This window comes from Hyla sarda, chromosome 4 (assembly GCF_029499605.1).
Source record: "Hyla sarda isolate aHylSar1 chromosome 4, aHylSar1.hap1, whole genome shotgun sequence".
NCBI lineage: Eukaryota > Metazoa > Chordata > Amphibia > Anura > Hylidae > Hyla > Hyla sarda.
Window position 1 is genome coordinate 178,942,238 of NC_079192.1, and position 21,758 is coordinate 178,963,995.

Sequence of the window (21,758 nt, forward strand, 5' to 3'; positions counted from 1 at the left end):
CCAACATGGAGGTAGCCACTCCCCCGTATGTGCAATACAGACAAAGAATAAGTCAGCCAGCACTTTAGTTGATACCAAACTATTATATGGACCTGGCCTACAGGTGCACGCTACTAGGCTAGGCACATTGGGGGAGATTTATCAAAACCTGTACAGAGCAAAAGTTGCCTAGTTGCCCATAGCAACCAATCAGATCGCTTCTTTCATTTTTAACAAGGCCTCTGCAAAATGAAAGAAGCGATCTGATTGGTTGCTATGGGCAACTAGGCAACGTTTCCTCTGGACAGGTTTTGATAAATCTCCCCCATTGAGTTTTATATATATATAGATAGATAGATAGATAGATAGATAGATAGATAGATAGATAGATAGATAGATAGATTTAAAATACAGAGTGGGTTATAAAAAAAAATACAAAAATAATCAATGTGTTTCGGAATGATCCTTTGTTTAGGTCTTTAACCTAGACAAAGTTTGATTCCGAAATGCGTTGGTTATTTTTGTATTTTTAATAGTCCACTTTTTTTCAATGGGTGGGGTGGCTGATGTGTGGGAGGGAGGAAGATGGCATTGTGGAATTTGAAGTCAGAAAAAAAGTCAAACAGGAAATACGAGTTCACAAAAAGCTAGCCACAGTGTTATGGTAATCTCATGACATAGCCATTTAGCCCCAAGACCAGCGCAGATCCTTCCTAAGCATGTCCATTACTGTCTGCCAGGTACATACTAAAATCACCTTACGGTAGTAAAATAAAACACAACGCTTATATACCGGGTACCTTTGTAATCATATTGACCTACAGAATAAAGGTAATACAGTAAAGGGCACTGTGAAGAAACTAAACCCCTAAAAGTTGCAAAATAGCTTTTTCTTCTTTTTCTGTACAACAATAATTTTTTGGGCCTTGCCATAGAATTTTTTGATAAAATGGTGTCATTACAAAGTACAATTACTCCCCAAAAAACAAGCCCTCATATGAGTCTGTAAGTGAAAAATTATGGAAAGGACACAGAAAATTGGCCGGGTCATTATCACTAAAACAACCCCACATCAATAAAGCTTTAATGAGGTAAAGACAGGCAGCCCTGTTGGAAAAAACAATGTATTATTCTAGTGTTGGTCCTATTGCTGTGGATGTGACCTGTGTGTTGGCTGACAATGTTTGCTCCTATTTAGTTAGAGCATTATTCTTGACTTTTCAGTGGCCTATAACATTCTGCTGTGTAGACAGGGGTCATCTGCACTTATATAATAAAATATATTTATTAGGGCTGCAGCTACCAATTATTTAATAATCGATTAGTTGGCGATTATTTCATCGATTTAATCGAAATGAAATGTCAAAATGCCAAAAAAGGGGGTTTAGCTGATTCCACTTGAAAAATTATGTACAACAGCCATATTAAAAGTTTCTAGCATGTGATGTGACCAAACAGCAGCAATTTTGGAATTTATTTAAAAAATTTTTTACGTTTACGCATGTTGCTGTACAGGATTATTATTAATGATCCTGTACAGCAACCAGTGTACATTTGATATTGCTGCATGGGTGACTGTCTGAACTATTAAAATAAAATGTTAATGATTCACTAACATTTTAATTTTAGTAGTGCAGACAGTTAGCCATGCGTCTATCAAAAATGGAAAAAAAAATCTTTTTTTACTTTACACTTTTGATATACACATGGGGGTATGTGCAGACTGTAGTACTACAGACACTAGGGTGCAATGCTTCTGCACATTCCCCCATGTGTATAGCAGTCACTTCTATACTCATGGGGGTACTTGCAGAGCATTGCACCCTAGTGTCTGTAGTAAAGAAACAAGGGTGCAATGCTCTGCAGTAGAGATGAGCGAACTTACAGTAAATTCGATTCTTCACAAACTTCTCAGCTCGGCAGTTGATGACTTTTCCTGCGTAAACTAGTTCAGCCTTCAGGTGCTCCGGTGGGCTGGAAAAGGTGGATACATTCCTAGGAAAGAGTCTCCTAGGACTGTATCCACCTTTTCCAGCCCACCGGAGCACCTGAAAGCTGAACTAATTTATGCAGGAAAAGTCATCAACTGCTGAGCTGAGAAGTTCGTGACGAATCGAATTTACTGTAAGTTCGCTCATTTCTACTCTGCATATACCCCCATGTGTATAGCAGTGTGTATTTAGTACACACACTGACTGCTATACACATGGAGGTATGTGCAGAGCATTGCACCATTGTGTCTGTAGTAAAGACACAAGGATGCAATGCTCTACACATGCCCCCATGAGTATAGCAGTGTGTATGTAGTACATATACACTGATATACACATCGGGAGTATGTGCGGAGCATTGCACCCTAGTGTCTGTAGATGACACTAGGGTGCAATGCTCTGCAGATACCCCATGTGTGTGTGTCAATATGCAATGGGGCAGTAACAGTGGCAGGGAGCATTAACCAGCAGGAAACGGGCCTCCGGCGGCAGTAGTACGGGGGAGGTCCTCCAGGGCACGCTAAGGCTCCATAAAATGGAGGCACAATGTAGAGTGTCCATAGGCGAGGGAGGGGAGGAGAGCAGAGCAGCAGCGCACGTGATTGGTGAGTAGTGGGTCAGCAGAAGGTGGGACAGGGACTTCACTTACAGAGACTGCAGCGGTGTGGGATTTGCGGGACCTGCAGGCATAGTGCCTGACCACCCGCCCGCAGCAGCCCTATGACTGCTGGCGCCCGCACAGCTAACGGGCCGATTATTCGATAACAGGATTGATTTGCTTTTTATATACAATGTAAAAAAATAAAATAAAAACAGAATATCCCTTTAGGTTTATAGGATACTCATTTCCTTTAGCTGTTGTTGAATTCAGAGTATATTTCAGGCTGGTCACTACTGTAGGTGTATTTATTCATTTTATTTCACAATTTAGGTTTTCACAATTCAGATTCCTGAAGATCAAGACTTACCATCTGTTATGTGCAGGTAAAGTAACACATTTTCAGTAATAAGACTTCAAACCACTGTTTCTATATACAATATGAGTGTTTTTGAGTGAAAAACCAACCTTACATTGGTGCGCGTACTTGATAAGGCCCATATTCTTATTTCCCTTTCTGAAGCCGTATATATATGTACAAGGTAGAGTGAGAAAGGAAAGAAACAAACAAGAAAAGGGAGTCCATCCAAACTCCATGTACATATGGCCTTGTTGGATTGAGACCATTACATAGTTAGTACGGTTGAAAAAAGACATACGTCCATCAAGTTCAACCAGTACACTATAGAACCAAGGGAATATAGCTGCTGCAGCAGCAATACAGGTGGCCAAGCTGCATAGCTGGATTTAGCACACGATTGCTGTGACCCCTGATGGTGTAGAAGGTGATCATGGACATGTCTGCTAATTTTCACATTGTTCTTATCATTAATTTAAGAGAAAACTATGTGCAGAATATTGTGCAATCCAATATGGCGACCAAACCATGTCATCCATGGTGGTACAGAAAGGGATCACAAACATGTGTGCTAATTTTCACATTATGACCAGCAATTTCAGAGAAAACTATGTTTGCAGAATATTGCGCAATCCAATATGGCCGCCAAATCATGTGATTCATGGTGGTGCAGAAAGTGATCATGAATATGTGTGCTAATTGTCGCACTGTTCTGACCAGTAATTTTATAGATAACTGTGTTTGCAGATTATTGCGCAATCTAATATTGCTGCCAAATCTGGTAATCAATTGTGGTACAGAAAGTGATCATGAACATGTGTGCTAAGCTTCGCAATGTTCTGTCCAGTTATTTTAGAGAAAACTATTTCTGTAGAATATTGTTCAATCCAATATGTCCGCCAAATCTGGTGATCAATTGTGGTACAGGAAGGGATCCCGAACATGTGAGATAATTTCGACACTGTTCTTACCAGTAATTTTAGAGGAAAATATGTATTCAGAATATTGCGCAATCCAATATGGCAGCCAAACCATGTCATCCATGGTGGTACAGAAAGTGATCATGAACATGTGTGTTAATTTTTACATTGTTCTGACCAGCAATTCCAGAGAAAACCGTTTGCAGAATATTGTGCAATCCAATATGGCCACCAGTTCTGGTAATCAATTGTGGTGCAGAAAGTGAGTACAGTGGTCCCTCAACATACGATGGTAATCCGTTCCAAATGGACCATCGTTTGTTGAAACCATCGTACGTTGAGGGATCCGTGCAATGTAAAGTATAGGACAGTGGCCTACAACCTGTGGACCTCCAGATGTTGCAAAACTACAACACCCAGCATGCCCGGACAGCCAACGGCTGTCCGGGCATGGTGGGAGTTGTAGTTTTGCAACATCTGGAGGTCCGCAGGTTGAAGACCACTGGTATTGGAGGTTATAATCACGTGTCCCCGCCGCTCCGGACCATCACCGCTGCCCTGGATGTCGCCCTACATCACTGTCGCCGCGTCCCCTGGGTGTCCCCGACGCTCCGGCAAGGCCTCTGCTTCCTCGGCATCTTCGCTCTCCGTCGCCGCCATCACGTCCTTACGCACGCCGCTCCTATTGGATGACGGGACGGCGTGCCCAGCTGAGTGATGACGACGATGGAGAGCGCCGGCGATGCAGGGGATCCCGAAGAGGACGCGCCGGAGCCCCGAGGACAGGTGAGTGATCGTCAGCGGACCACACGGGGCACTGTAAACGGCTATATGGTGGCAGCTGAAGCAGTCAGCGTATGGCCCCGACATACAAAAGCATCGTATGTTGATGCTGCCTTCAACATGCGATGGCCTCTGAGAGGCCATCGTATGTTGAAATGATCGTATATCAGGGCCATCGTAGGTTGGGGGGTCACTGTACTCTACCACTGTGCAAAGAAATATATTTTTAGATTAACAATCTACATAATACACACATTTAAAAAGTTACATATTATTATTAATGCTATCTAAATGTTATTGGCAAGTGGTGGCCATATTGATTATGCAAATTAACCAGCTTTAACAACCTTGGTACAGGAGGTTACCATGAACATGTCTGCCAAATTATAAGTTATTCTAGCAAACATTTTCAGAGAAGAAGATGGTTTCATGTACAGGTCAGAGGTCAGAAGTAGAGTCATAAAACAACTGACAGCTCCTGATAAGACACTGGACACAGAGAAACACTAATCATGGTAACTATGTGACTATTAAATATGATATTAACAAATAACTTAAAATAAACATTTGTGAGTCTACAGCACAGTAACTTTACAGAGTAATTTGTATATCTCTAGATGTAATGTTTAGAGCGCTGCAGATCTTTGCATATGGCACTGAATATTGAAATAGTTAGGTATTCTGACCTAGGACCTTTATGTAAGAAAAGACTGAGCACAATATAGCACTTTACCATTTAGCCAAGTTTTATAATTTTGTAAATAACAGTGAAGATATTATAAGAATTTTGATAGAAGGGCTTACTGGCTTGCAGTGATTGGCTTTCAGTGGCCATATTGATTATGCAAATGAACCAACTATAGACAAACATGGTACAGGAGATAGCCCTGGCCATTTATGCCAAATTTTGAATGATTCTAACAAATGGTTTCAGAGAAGATGTTCATAGAATATTGTGCAATACAACATGATGGACATATCATGTGATCAATAGACTTGTAATGAACAAATAATAATCATGATGACAGTGTAACCATATACAATAATTTATACATCTGTAGCAGTTGCAGAAATGCAGAGGTTCATATATTGTGCAAAGTTTTGGCAAAAAAAACAAGATGGCTGCCTGACCATATGACCTATGACCTTTTATGTTACAACAGATTATGCATAGCACAGGGCTCTGCCTTTGGGCAAAATCTTATGAGTTTTAATGTAACAGTGAGGCAATTATAGGCATATGAAAAAGCCCAATAGAAATAATATAATTTTTTCTTGATATTTACTGAATTTAATATGGCCACCGAACCATGTGGTAAAATAACGTGAAACGAACATGAGTCTAGGTCACAGTGTCACCATACACAACTGCTTGTATATCTGAATCTGTAATGGTTTCAGAAAGACAGGTGTTTACATAAGGAACTGAATATTGTCACCTAAAACAAGATGGCTACCAGATCATGTCCTTTATGTTATAATATATTAAAGCACAACTGTCATGGATATTATACCCCCCAGACTAATAACATGATCGTATAGATGATGACACTTGTAATGCAGCTATACTTTTGACTGCTCTTTTTTGTTATGCGGTCAGCAACTGTCGGATAGGCGTGGCTGGGGATCGTAATGCCCCACCTCCACCACGCCTGTCCCCTGTAAGTGAGCACAGGGATCACTTTGCGATTGACACACAGGTCCCCACCCCCGATGTCCATGATGTGTGGGCCGGCGTGACTCCTCTGAGCCTATACATATTATGTGCACCTTTATGATATACAGTGCCCGTACTCCTCTTCTTTTTTCTCCTGGTGCCGGAGACGCGCTGCTTCTGCTTTCACTAGAGGCTGAGAGAAAGCGCTCACTCCCTTTGTCTGCCACCAGCTCAGTGCGCCTGCGCAGTGCTAGAGGCAGGGAGCGAGCTCTCAGCCTCTAGTGAAAGCAGAAGCAGCACGTCTCTGGCACCAGGAGGAGAAAGAGGAGGAGTATGGGCACTGTATATCATAAAGGTGCACATAATAAGTAAAGGCTCAGTTGAGTCACACCGGCCCGCACATCATGGACATCAGGGGTGTGGACCTTTGTGTCAATCACACAGTGATCCCAGTGCTCACTTACAGGGGATAGGCATGATGGAGGTGTACATATTATACACATTTAAAACAATTTGTGCATTACTATTAATGCTATCTAAATGTTATTGGCGAGTGGTGGCCATATTGATTATGCAAATTAACCAGCTTTAACAACCTTGGTACAGGAGGTAACCATGAACATGTCTGCCAAATTATAAGTTTTTTTAACAAATGGTTTCAGAGAAGATGATGATTGTAGAATATTGTGCAATCCAAGATGGAGGCCGAACCATGTGATCAATAGACCTGTAATGAACAAATCTGACTCCGGACAACGGTGTTACCACATACAGTGATATATCTTCCAGAGAAGATTTTTGAATATTGTGCAAAAATTGGCACAAAAACCAACATGGCTACCAGGTCATGTGACCTATGACCTTTATGTTACTTAAGATTATTCACAGCTCATGGCTGTACCACCATGCAAAGTTTCATGAGTTTTTGAGTAACAGTGCAGCTATAACATGGAGCAGCTGATAGAATTAATATAATATTTATATTATTCAATATGGCTGCCGAACCATTTGGTTGATTAACGTGAAACGAAAATATGAGTCTAGGTCACTGTGTAACTATACACTGCAATTTGTACTTCTGTTTCTTTTATGTTATTGGCATGCAGTTCCCATATTGATTATGAAACTGCATCAGCTTTAACAACCTTGGTACAGGAGGTAACCATGAATATGTCTGCCAGATTTTACATTATTTTAACAAACGGTTTTAGAGAAGAAGCTGTTTAAAGAATATTATGCAATCCAATATGGCGGCCATACCATGTGACCAAAAGTCTTATAATGAACAAATCTGACTCTGTACAATAGTGTAGACACACAGCGATTTATATATCTGTAGCATTAACGGTTCTAGAGAAGAAGATTTTTGAATATTGTGAAAAATTGCCACAAAAACCAAGATGGCGGCCGTACCATGTGACCTATGACCCTTTATATTACATAAGATTATGTACAGCACTATGCAAAGTCACATGTGTTTTGGAGTTACAGCGCAGCAGATATAAGCATTTGAATTTGGCAGCGGACTAATAATAATAATCTGAACAATAACAATAGGTGTCCAGTGCAACTTCATTGCTTGGGCACCTAATTAACACTTGTTCACACGTAATGTTTTTCATTGTGGATTTTATGTTGAAATTGGTTGTTTTCAATAAAAGTCCATGTCATGGGGAAAAAAGTCACTCCTTTGCTGCAGGATCTGACCAGCATACAAGCTGGTCTAGTTGAAATCTGAGGATATGCCTGGATCTCTGCATTGGATGCCACAATTTACTTTTCTGATAGAAAAGTCCATTGTATGAATATACCCTAAGGCTAATTTTATGTAATTGTGCGGGATTTAATTTATAATGGAGCAATGACATCTATAATGGATCCATGTTCAAATAGATTCCATTGAATCCTGGCAGACTTCATTGACTTGTTACTATGGGTAGTTAGATTCTGTCAGGAATTTGGTATACTAGAGTACACAAATATTGTCTGTACAGTCAGAAACACTGGGAACAATTAAATAAAGAATTAAGGGACTGCATGGTGTAAAGATATTTTTTATTTTACAGGCACGTGTGTGAAGCCTCAAAGACATGGCTGGAAGCAAAGCATGCAACCAATCAGTTGGTTGGAAAAGTGGAGCTTTTGTTTAGACCTTTTCTACATTGGTTAGATCGCAACCTAGAGCTCTTGTATACCGAAGGAGCTCGCCTGGTAACAATGCTTTTATTCCTGGTAGTGTAATCTTATATGGGAATTAATATTTTACATGTTAGCAGTTAATGTGTATTTTTGCCTGTTGTTTAGTTGAAAAGAGACATTGAAGCGGAGAAGGCTGGATTAACATTTGTGCCATACCAGCAGTTGCAAGCCGCAGTTACTGTAAAATCAAGCGAGGAAGAAAATGTTGAAGATAATGGACAACACGACACTGACCTGCAAGAGGATTTGGAGGAAGATGACTCAGATAGCTGGATAAGTTGTAATGAGGATGATGAAGATGACCTAGAGCCTGGCACAGGAGATGGCATCGGTGATGGCATGAGAAGTGTGGAAGGAGGAAGAGAAGAAGGTCCCAGAAAGGGAACAGAAATGCGGTTCTTGGGATTACAGTTGGGAGGTGGAGTGGGCACTTTGACTGCACATCACATCGTAGTGTCCCTGGAGTGCAACAGGTAGGAAAGGGGAGTGACAAAGTGTTATTTAAGCAGGTTTTAGACACTTCGGCTTTGAGTCTCCAGTAGTTACAATGTGCAATTCTGATACCATGGCATGCTATAGTACAGCCCCTGGATGGTAGTACTGTCCTTCTGCACACAGATCCCAAAGAGGGCCAGTGAGATTTTGATGAGAATGTGGGCTTCAGATTTCTTGAAGACAATCTATCAGGATGCAGCCTGTCAAAAGAATGGCTTAAAACTTATTAATGTACTAACTGTTTTGTTTCCAGGAGCACATCAGATTTTCATACAGATTTTTCATAGTGATTTTCATAGTGATGAAACTAAACTAGATTAACCCTTCAGTTCTGTATACAATTTTAAAGGTAATGAGGTTGTCTGACAGTATTTTATTCTTTTTTTATTTGAAGAAGCAGACTTCGGTAGTTTAAACAAGGCTTAGGCTGGGTTCACACTACTTTTTAAGCAATACGGGACCGTATACGGCTGGGGGAAGCGAAAACCGGGCGCTCCCGTATCCCAGCTGTATGCGGCCGGTGTGTAATGCATTTCAATGAGCCTACCAGAGTCTAAAGCTCCCCATTTAAGGTTTTCCCACCGGACCTAAAACCGTGGTAGACGGGCCGCATTTGGGATACAAGAATGCCCGGTTTTTGTTCCCCCCCCAGTCATATACGGTCCCGTGTTGCTTAAAACATAGTGTGAACCCAGCCTTACTTCTCCAGTTACTGACATTCTGAGACTGCTGGGCTTCATCTAACTTTCTGGTACCTGGTCTCAAAAGACAAAAATAGCTGAAATGCCCACACAATGTACTTTGTCAAGGCCAGATATAACAGATGGGCTTATACAATTGTATATATGCTGTGTTTTTTTTACATACCTGTGGTGCCATTAAAGGGGTACTCCCGTGGAAAACTTATTTTTTTATCAACTGGTGCCAGAAAGTTAAACAGATTTGTAAATTACTTCCACTAAAAAACCTTAATCTGTCCAGTACTTTTTAGGGTCTGTATACTACAGAGGAAATGGTTTTCTTTTTGGAACGCAGAGCTCTCTGCTGACATCATGACCACAGTGCTCTCTGCTGACATCTCTGTCCATTTTAGGAACAGCATATGTTTGCTATGGGGATTTTTTCCTACTGTGGACAGTTCTTAAAATGGACAGAGATGTCAGCAGAGATCACTTTGGTTATGTCAGCAGAGAGCTCTGTGTTCCAAAAAGAAAACCATTTCCTCTGTAGTATTCAACAGCTAAAAAGTACTGGAAGGATTAAGATTTTTTAATAGAAGTAATTTACAAATCTGTTTAACTTTCTGGCACCAGTTGATTAGAAAAAAAAGTTTTCCACGGGAGTACCCCTTTAATCAGTTGTGTATGCTCTTCCAGTGATATATTCTTTATGTGATTTTGTTTCATAGGGATCAATGTGTAGTTTCCCTATTATGGAAGGACTCCTGTAAGATTATTCAAATTTTCTAAGACAGATTTATTTTGTTTTCTTTTTGGTGATTGTTGCACAGGTAAATTCACTATGTTTATTTGCTGGATTTTATTAAGAATTGACTAGTAAAAGTTAAGTTTTATGCCACCCTTGTCTGTAGGGACATTATTCAGGTATACGTGTACTAACAACATACACACTTAATAATGTCAAGACCAGACACCATGAAATGGCAGTGGTGGGGAAATGAAGAGGTAAGTAAGGCTTGTTTTATTTATTTAAACAAGGCTGCCTCTTTTAAAGTGTAACTTTTTATATAATGTAGATAATATCATTATATGTATATTTGTAATATACATTGGTTAAAAATGTGTATATTTTGGGTGAAAAATGCTGTCCCTGCAGCTATTGCCTGTGTGTCTCTGTAAGGAGAGCATGTCATAGAGCCTCAGTGCACAGAGCCCTGCTTGTCCTCACTGCACAAATCCCTGCTTGTCCGCCCACATTTCCTGTATTTGGTCTCTTTACAGAGACACACAGGCAATATCTGCAGGGACAAAAATATATACGTATTTTGTAACCAATGTATATTAAAAATATACATAAATGTTATTTTCTACACTATATTAAAAGTTTTAGCTAATGACTGGTACACGTTAAATAAATGAAAAAAATACCACCAGACAACTCCAGCAGTTCAGACAAATATTTTTTTACTTATTACCAGCAACTATGCTATAGTAAAACAGTTGCGCTGATGCTCCTCTTACTGGGTGGCTTTATTTCCTTGCTTTGATGCCCTTTTGGTCCTGCTAGCCTTCATGATGTGTGTTATAATTTCTTGCATCCCACAGCTACTGCCACATGGACCAAAAGCCACTTACCCTGTACATCTTTATGAGAAATTCAAAATGATGTCCTGGAAGAAAACCTTGGGTATCTTACAATACACTCTGCCTACATAGACATCTTGGAGGTTTAAAGTCCCAAATATACGTCTGTATATTTAACAGCCCTCTTTAGACATGTTATGGACTGGATATTTGGTTCGCATTTCTACTCACAGCCCTAGATTCTCAATTGCTTAAACCTTGGACCCTACCGGCCCTTTTACACGCAAAACTTAGAGACATCCCTTCTTCCATGAGACACTCTTTCCTCCTATCCAATACGATAGCTACATGGAAAGCACTCAGGAACCTGTACAATCTACCTTTTAGCTTATCGAAATATCTCCCTTTGGCACATGCCGACCTTCCCTACTTCAGATATGCATCCTCTATACAAATAGTGGCAAGTTGCAGATATCCTCAACATACTGTAGAGCGTCCCAAGAATTTAGATGGTCTACAGGGATGTGGAAATCCGATCGCCCCAAAACCCGGGACTTGTGGCGCCAGGCAGTTGAATTTTTCATAGATTTAGCCCTTTATCGGGCAGGCAGGGCCGGACCGACGACCCCCCCAACACTCCCCAACCCCTTTTTTTTTATATATTTTATGGTTTTAACCAATAATAAAGGCTACATCATAACAACAACTGAGTTGCAAGAAAAATCAAAAAATCTACATTCACAACATAAGCAACATTGCCAGAGGTAAATAACAAGTAGTGAAGAGCTACTAGTAGGAGAGAAGCTGAGCTCTCCTAAGAACCCGTGGTAAGGTACGAAGGGAGTTAAGAGGGTAATAGTTAAAACAACAGACAGTAAGGAAGAAGAGTGGAAATAAAAGAATCTGCCAGTCAAGGCGCCTAAGCACTCCATAAGTAAGAAGTCAATCCTGTTGAGCCGCATCTGGTCTAGTCATCATGTTAGCCCTTTTTAAAAAAAATTTTTAATGTGGTGTGAGGTGCAGGAGCGGATGCAAACTTGCATGGTAAGCAAGTCTACACCTCACACCGGTGCTCAGGGTGTATGGAGCGGGCTCCTGACTCAAGCCCGCTCCCTACTCGGCGGCCCCCGGCTTTTTTCAGTAGCCAGGGGCTGCCGCTAATAGCCTGGCATGTGACGATCGCCACGGCTGGCTATTAACCCTTTAGATCACTGCTGTCAAAGTTGACAGCGGTGTCTAAAGGGATCTTTTACCATCCCTGGTGGTCTAACGGGGTGGATCGACCCCACATATCACCCCCCCTTTTTCCATGTAAAAATATGTAAACATAATAAAAATAAACATATTTGGTAATGGCGTGTGCGTAATTGACCGAACTATTAAAAACTAACATTTTATATCCCGTACGGTAAATGTTAACGTAAAAAAATACCAAATCACACAATTGGTTTTATATGTTTATAACATCATATCCCAGAAAAAATGCAGTAAAAAAAGTGTTCAAAAAGTCTGATCAATACCAAAATGGTACCCATACAAACAGCATATTACGGCCCAAGAAGTGAGCCCTCATACAGCCCAGTATGTGGAAAAATAATAATATAGGTGTCAGGGATTTTTTTTAATTAAAAAGTAAAAAAAAATATATTATTATTAAAACATGACTGAAACTACACAAATTTGGTATTCGTGTAATCAGGCCGACCTAAAGTATCAAAATAATATGTAAGTTTGACCACAAGGTGAATGGCGAAATAAAGAAAACCCCCAAAAATTGCATTTTTTTCAATTTCACCTCACAAAAATTTTTTAGTTTTTGTTTCAGAGCATAAGTTATGGAAACATGAAAGGTGTCATTACAAAATATACTTCCCCGCAAAAAACAAGCTTCATATGGGTCTGTAGATGGAAAAATAAGAGTTATGGCTCTTATAGGATGAGGAGGAAAAAACGAAAGTGCAGAAACTAATAAAGACCTTATTTACATACTATTTTGGTTGAAATTATTTTATCTACCAGGACAAGTGGATTTTCTTGCGGGACAAGTAGATTGTGTTCCGCATTTTTTTTTTTTTCCCACACCCCTGGTCTATTGTCCTCAGCAGCAATCCCAGTATCGTTGGCTTATTTAGTTCTCCTCCATCTCTCTGAAGAAATAGATTCTGATTGATGCTTGGGAAAGTGGACATCACACCTTCCAGACTCTGATTTAGCAGTTAAATTAATAACGGGTCTAGAACTTGTAAAGCTGAGCACATCATCTGAAACTCTTAGAGAATCTCACTGGGTTCTTCATGAAGCCATTTATACCTTTAATTTCCCTACCTGATCTGGGACTCATGATTACCTGACTGCTTGTCCAAAGGGTCAACTGGAAAAGGCAGACCTTTGGCATTGTGTATATGGCATGTTGATATTAAATTAGAACCTTTTGCCTATATTTTCCATCGTATTCCAAGCAGGGACCAGGATCCTCCTAATAAAGGGAGGGGTATAATGGGTGTACCCTCTTTTACTGCTGTAGCAACTGAGGTATAAACTTATTCTATATATATGGATTTTGTTTTGTTTCTTCAGGTGTAAATTAACAGCAGACCTGTCACTGACTGGAAAGCAACCATGTACAGCACAGTGTGAAAAATGTAATAGTCGGATCTCTGGCATCTTCCAACCTAGTATCCTGCACCAGTACTCAACAGTGCTGGGCTATGTGGATATACAAGGGGCCACTGCCAGAGATCTGGTGTTGCTGGAGTGTACATTCGTGATCAGCTGCTTAAATTGTTCTCATGAAGAATCAGTAAAGGTATGAATAACATAAACGGAGTTAGAGATAAGATACATCTATAATAAGATACCAAGTAATACTTGTCTGTCATCTTTTCTTGTTCTGCAGAGTCTCTCGTACGGCATCACTAAAGACTTGAATTGTGTCCAGTGCCATAGCAAGCTCAGCATATTTAGCGAGGCTGCCAGATTTCAAAAGGTTCAACGTTATCCTGGAAAAGATAGTGGTATGGTAGAAACTGTTGTATAAAATTTGGGGGGATTTTTACAGGAAGATACTCTAATAATAGCTTAAAACATTACATCATACAGAAATTCCAATCAGTCTTGGTCTTAGTTAGATCCTTACCGATCCCTAGATATAGCTGGGAAAATTGCACTGTAGCATGCTTCACACTCCAGCTCAGCTTTCAGTCTGATCATTGCAGTAGATGGGCTCCAATATTATTAGTCTTTGAAGCCTGTCTCCTATAATGAGATGGACTGAGCGCAAAGCCAGGGAGTAAAGCACTGTAAACGATGAAGAAGAAATCTCGATCCAGCAGTGCTAAAATGTCCACATTTATTGAAATCCTTAAATATACATGGAATGAACACAAGACACCACCGTGCTGTCAAACCCGCTCAGCTAGAATGGTCACGTTTAGAGCGCATGCAGTGATCAAGAGCGTGCATGCACTCAAAACGCGTCCATTCTAGCTGAGCGGTGTGACAGCACTGTGGTGTGTTGTGTTCACTCTATGTTTTAAGGATTTCAATAAATGTGGACATTTTTGCAGTGCTGGATCGAGATTTCTTCTTCATCGTTTGCAATGCCCACGCCCGCATAGCAGAGGTGAGCTGAAGATTTTTCAGTTTTTTTTTACTACAGTAAAACATTGTGTCTCACACTTCTCCTTGTTATATCTAGGAATTGGTAGGGGTCTAAACAGTGAGATTCTGACTGGTGAAATCTTTTGAAAACGTTTATTGGAATGACAGTAATGCTTAAAAATAAAAATTACTGGGCCAGTAGTAGTTATGTAAGTATGCTCTGATCAGTCATAACTAGAAAACCTTTGACAGATGATGAAATTAATATTATTAATATGTTGTTCCAGTGGCACCTGTGAATCATGTTACGTTTGATGGGTGGTAGCTTTCTACACAGCTGAGAACTGTACAGCAAAACATGCAGATGTAGCACATGGTTTTTATGTGCTTCACCAATACTAGCCACAAAATAGTGACATTTAATGTAAGGCTGGGTTCACATTGCATTTTGGGTCTCTATTGTAACATGTGTTAGATGGAGGCTGTTAGCATCCATCACCGATAGACTAATATGGGATCCATTTAAAGAACATTTTAAGCTTATTTAGGACCTATCCATTAAAGGGGAGTTTGAGATTTTTTGATCGATGGACTATCCATCAGTCACTGATAAGCAAGGTGCCAACACCCAGCATTTCCTGCCAATCGTTTTTTCAACACTACTTACTATACAGTGAATGGGTCTGAAAGCCCCTGCTAAGCACTGTTGCAGAGCAAGTACACACCTTTATGGCAATGGAGTTGGCTTGAAACTCAAATTCCTCAATCCGATAAAGCATTTGTGAGGTGTGCTGAAAAAAAGTAGTTGATTCATTGAGGCCACACCTCACAACTTAAAGGACATCTTGGTACCAGATACCAAAGAACACCTTCAGAGGTCTTGTGGAGCCCATGCTTCAATGGGTCAGAGCTGCTTTAGGAGGACCTATGCAATAATAGGCAGGTACAGTATCTTCAATGCTATGGCTGATCCATGTAATTGTATATGCATCTGTATCATTCATTCTGTTACAGGTCGCAAAGATCATGGTTTTATCAGAAAGAAGACATTAAGAGATCCTTCCATACAATCTGGAAAGCCTCTTCCAGACCAAGGCACTTGTAAACATTACAGAAAAAGCTGCCGCTGGCTAAGGTGAGACACTTCTGTTTATATGAGATGTGGTATTCCATGTCAACATGCTCAACAGACACAACACTGATGCGTGCTTTTGAGTATATGTGTCTGGAGGTAGGCGGCCGTTGGTCCAGCTTGGCAAGCGGCCTGGAACAGATGCACAGATGTGGAGTCTGGGTTGCCTGACAGGGCTAACCAGATGTCCTGTGAAGATCCGACTTGTGGCTCGGTAGGCGCACGCCCAAGGATAGACACAGAGTAGATGTGGAATTTAAAGGCTTTATTTTTGGTGTAGAACAACGATTTTCGAGGGGGCACCCCTCTTCGTCAGGTTCATCAAAACGTGTTGTTCTACACCAAAAATAAAGCCTTTAAATTCCACATCTACTCTGTGTCTATCCTCGGGCATGTGCCTACCTAGCCACAAGTCGGATCTTCACCGGACATCTGGTTAGCCCTGCCAGGCAACCCAGACTCCACATCTGTACATCTGAGCCCCTTCTATGGGCACGTGGCCATAGTTTGCCAGACGGGCCAAACCGGGACATCCCTGTTCCCGAAATATCTATTGGGGACACAAGGATGTCCTGGTTACCTTTCTGCGGTCCCCCGTTAACTTTAAAAACGCAGGGGCTGCCGGGAGGTAGCACGCAGGGACGTCACTGACGTCCCGTGCATGCGCCCATAGGAAGGAAGGAGCGGGGCATCTGAGCATCCAGGAGGAGGACGCGTGCTGACTGGCATGGTAAGTTACCAGCTACACTTCAGCTTCGATGCACCGACCACCGCTCCTCCGGTCCCGGGACCTACTGCTATGGCCTATAGGCCATAGCAGTAGGTCGTGACCCCTGATCGGAGAAGCGGTGGATGGAGCACTGTGAGGAGGTACAACCACATACAGCCTCCAGCCATACACTGTATATGGCTGAAGGCTGTATGTCTGTGGGGGGAACTCTGCTGCCTACCTAATATGGGGGAACTACAACCTAACGTGGGGGAACTATACTGCTTACCTAATGCGGGGGAACTGCAACCTAATGTGGGGGAACTGCAACCTAATGTGGGGGAACTGCAACCTAATGTGGGGGAACTGCAACCTAATGTGGGGGAACTGCAACCTAATGTGGGGGAACTGCATCCTAATGTGGGGGAACTCCAACCTTATGTGGGGGAACTCCAACCTTATGTGGGGGAACTGCAACCTAATGTGGGGGAACTGCAACCTAATGTGGGGGAACTGCAACCTAATGTGGGGGAACTGCAACCTTATGTGGGGGAACTTAATGTGGGGGAACTGCAACCTAATGTGGGGGAACTGCAACCTTATGTGGGGGAACTGCAACCTAATGTGGGGGAACTGCAACCTAATGTGGGGGAACTGTAACCTAATGTGGGGGAACTGTAACCTAATGTGGGGGAACTGTAACCTAATGTGGGGGAACTGTAACCTAATGTGGGGGAAATGTAACCTAATGTGGGGGAAATGTAACCTAATGTGGGGGAACTGCAATCTAATGTGGGGGAACTGCAACCTAATGTGGGGGAACTGCAACCTAATGTGGGGGAACTGCAACCTAATGTGGGGGAACTGCAACCTAATGTGGGGGAACTGCAACCTAATGTGGGGGAACTGCAACCTAATGTGGGGGAACTGCAACCTAATGTGGGGGAACTGCAACCTAATGTGGGGGAACTGCAACCTAATGTGGGGGAACTTCAACCTAAGGGTGGGGGGACTTCAACCTAAGGGTGGGGGGACTGCAACCTAATGTGGGGGAACTGCAACCTAATGTGGGGGAACTGCAACCTAATGTGGGGGAATATACTTCCAACCTAATGTGGGGGAACTATGCTGCCTACCTAATATGGAGGAACTATGCTGCCTACCTAATGTGGGGGAACTGCAACTTAATGTGGGGGAACTGCAACCTAATGTGGGGGAACTGCAACCTAATGTGGGGGGGAACTATACTGCCAACCTAATGTGGGGAAACTATACTGCCCACCTAATGTGGGGGGAACTATGCTGCCTACCTAATGTGGGGGAACTATACTGCCTAGCTAATGTGGGGGAACTGCAACCTAATGTGGGGGAACTGCAACCTAATGTGGGGGGACTATGCTGCCTACCTAATATGGGGGAACTACTACCTAATGTGGGGGAACTATACTGCCTACCTAATATGGAGGAACTATGCTGCCTACCTAATGTGGGGGAACTGCAACTTAATGTGGGGGAACTGCAACCTAATGTGGGGGAACTGCAACCTAATGTGGGGGGGAACTATACTGCCAACCTAATGTGGGGAAACTATACTGCCCACCTAATGTGGGGGGAACTATGCTGCCTACCTAATGTGGGGGAACTATACTGCCTAGTTAATGTGGGGGAACTGCAACCTAATGTGGGGGAACTGCAACCTAATGTGGGGGGACTATGCTGCCTACCTAATATGGGGGAACTACTACCTAATGTGGGGGAACTATGCTGCCTACCTAATATGGAGGAACTATGCTGCCTACCTAATGTGGGGGAACTGCAACTTAATGTGGGGGAACTGCAACTTAATGTGGGGGAACTGCAACCTAATGTGGGGGAACTGCAACCTAATGTGGGGGGGAACTATACTGCCAACCTAATGTGGGGAAACTATACTGCCCACCTAATGTGGGGGGAACTATGCTGCCTACCTAATGTGGGGGAACTATACTGCCTAGCTAATGTGGGGGAACTGCAACCTAATGTGGAGGAACTGCAACCTAATGTGGGGGAACTGCAACCTAATGTGGGGGGAACAATACTGCCCACCTAATGTGGGGGAACTATACTGCCTACCTAATGTGGGGGAACATACCGCCTACCTAATGTGAGGGAACTATACTGCCTACCTAATGTGGGGAACATACTGCCTACCTAATGTGAGGGAACATACTGCCTACTTAATGTGGGGGAAGTACAACCTAATGTGGGGGAACTATACTGCCTACCTAATGTGGGGGAACTATACTGCCAACCTAATGTGGGGGAACTATACTGCCAACCTAATGTGGGGGAACTATACTGCCAACCTAATGTGGGGGAACTATACTGCCAACCTAATGTAGGGGAACTATACTGCCTACCTAATGTAGGGGAACTATACTGCCTACCTAATGTGGGGGGGGGGGACTGCAACCTAATGTGGGGGAACTGCAACCTAATTGCGGGGGAACTGCAACCTAATGTGGGGGAACTACAACCTAATGTTGGGGGAACTATACTGCCAACCTAATGTGGGGGAACTATACTGCCAACCTAATGTGGGGGAACTATACTGCCAACCTAATGTGGGGGAACTATACTGCCAACCTAATGTAGGGGGACTATACTGCCTACCTAATGTGGGGGAACATACTGCCTACCTAATCTGGGGGAACATACTGCCTACCTAATGTGAGGGAACATACTGCTTACCAACATTTATTTTGTCTAAACATAAACCTCAGTATTCTGATTTAATTGCTGTGCTGGCACTTTGAGGGAAAAAAAAGTTGGCGTGCATTACGGTTTGGGCACTCGGGCTCAAAAAGGTTCTCCATCACTGATCTAGGGTGTCTGATCACTCAGAACCCAACCAAACAAAACTTTTTACATGTCTCTATGTAACAGGTCAAAAGTTTATTTAAATAATAGGCTGTGTCATTTATTGTGTTTCTTTATTTGTGGCACATGTTAAAATGATCACATTTTCTAGAATGTTTTCTTATTTGTCATTTGTTAGGTTTCCATGCTGTGGGAAAGCTTACCCATGTGATACTTGCCATGATGAAGCTGAAAACCATGAAATGGAGTTGGCTTCACGAATGTTATGTGGTTTTTGTGCAAAGGAACAGGTGAGGCTCTGTGTATTTCTTATGGCCTGTAGTTTCTTTAACTTTTAGTATTTATCTTTTGTTAACCTATACTGATGCATAAGGGAACTGTAAAAATACCAGTTCCCCTTTAACTCCTGCACCGTAAATGTATGGTGCTGCTAAGAAGTACTTAGCGCACAGCACCGTACATTTATGGCTCAGCATTCCTGGATCACCGCGTCAATTCTGACCGGCGAATCACGGCTTTTCCGGGCTGATCGGGTCTCTGGTGACCTAAAGGATAGGAGCGAGGCTGCAGGGGTGCCATCTCCTCCTATCCCCTGCGATTTGCTGGTCAGGACTGACTGGCCAATGGCAGGGTAGGGGCGGTGGGGGGGTTAAAGTTCACAACTGCAACTCCCAGCATTTGGCTGTCTGGGCATGCTGGGAGTTGTAGTTTTGCAACATCTGGAGGGTTGCAGTTTGGACACCACTGTATAGTGGTCTCCAAACTGTGCACTTCCAGATGTTACAAAACTACAACTCTCAGCATGCCCAGACAGTCAAGGCATGCTGAGAATTGTAGTTCTGCAACATCTGGCCCTTCAGATGTTTCCAAAATACAACTCCCAGTACGCCTGTACAGTCACTGCAGAACTACAACTCCCAGCATGCAGAGACTGTCCAGGCATTCTGGGAGTTGTAGTTCGGCAACATCTGAAGGGCCAGATGTTGCAGAGCTACAATGCTCAGCATGCCTGGACTGTCTGTGTATGCTGAGAGTTGTATTTTTGCAACATCTGGAAGTGCACAGTTTAGAGACCACTATACATTGGTGTCCAAACTGTGGCCCTCCAGATGTTGCAAAACTACAACTCTCAGCATGCCCAGACAGTTCATGCATGCTGAGCGTTGTAGTTCAGCAACATCTGGAGGGCTACACAGTGGTCTTCAAACTGTTCTCCAATTGTTGAAAAACTACAACTCCCATCATGCCCTTCGGCTTTCCGAGCATGCTGGAAGTTGTAGTTATGCAACAACTGGAGGCAGACTGGTTGGGAAACACTGTTACCCAACTCAGTGTTTCCCAACCAGTGTGCCTCCAGCTGTTGCAAAACTACAACTCCCAGCATGCACGATCTGTCAGTGCATGCTGGGAGTTGTTGTTTTTCAGCAGGTGAAGGTTTGCGCCTCCCCCCTCACAAGTGAATGTACAGGGTACACTCATACGGTCGGGGGTTTACAGCAAGTCCTCCGTGTCAAGTTTGAGCTGCGGCAGCTCAAACTCTCAGCGGGAAACTCGCTGTAAACCCCTTCCCTTAATGAATGTACCCTAAAAAACACTACACTACACCTACACTAAATAAAGGGTAAAAAAAATACACTACATATACACACCCTTACAGTGCCCCTTCCCCCCCAAAAAATTAAAAACGTCAAGTACGGCACTGTTTCCAAACCAGAGCCTCCAGCTGTTGCAAAATAACTCCCAGTATTGCCAGACAGCCACTGACTGTTCAGGCATGCTTGGAGTTTTGCAACAGCTGGAGGAACCCTGTTTGGGGAACACTCCTGTGCAGTATTTTTGGTGGAGGAAGCAAGCGCTCTGCTTGCATCCGTGTCCGTCCCTATGGAAATCCCTAATTTAGGCCTCAAATGCGCATGGCACTCTCTCACTCCGGAGCCCTGTCGTATTTTAAGGCAACAGTTTAGTGCCACATATGGGGCATTACCATACTCGGGAGAAATTGTGCTACAAATTTTGGGGGGGCTTTTTCTCCTTTTACCCCCTTATGAACAGAATTTACATTTTTACACTAACATGCTGGTGTTGCCCCAGAATTTGTAAAGCAATTTCTTCTGAGTACGGAAATACCCCATATGTGGACGTAAAATGCTCTGTGGGCACACAACAGGGCTCAGGAGTGAGAGTGCACTATGTACATTTGAGGTGATTTGCACA

General features: G+C 42.6%; 1 protein-coding gene across 3 annotated transcripts in view; it reads left to right on the forward strand.

Annotated features, from left to right (window-relative positions):
* LOC130368759 (uncharacterized) overlaps positions 1-21,758 on the forward strand; it is a 97,840-nt gene that overhangs the window by 58,592 nt on the left and 17,490 nt on the right. For all 3 annotated transcript variants that reach the window (XM_056572936.1, XM_056572937.1, XM_056572938.1), the window contains 7 exons: positions 2,902-2,954; positions 8,353-8,497; positions 8,591-8,958; positions 13,822-14,050; positions 14,141-14,258; positions 15,859-15,979; positions 19,723-19,834. In XM_056572936.1, the coding sequence (XP_056428911.1) occupies positions 2,902-2,954; positions 8,353-8,497; positions 8,591-8,958; positions 13,822-14,050; positions 14,141-14,258; positions 15,859-15,979; positions 19,723-19,834 (1,146 nt within the window). The remainder of the gene's footprint in view (positions 1-2,901; positions 2,955-8,352; positions 8,498-8,590; positions 8,959-13,821; positions 14,051-14,140; positions 14,259-15,858; positions 15,980-19,722; positions 19,835-21,758) is intronic.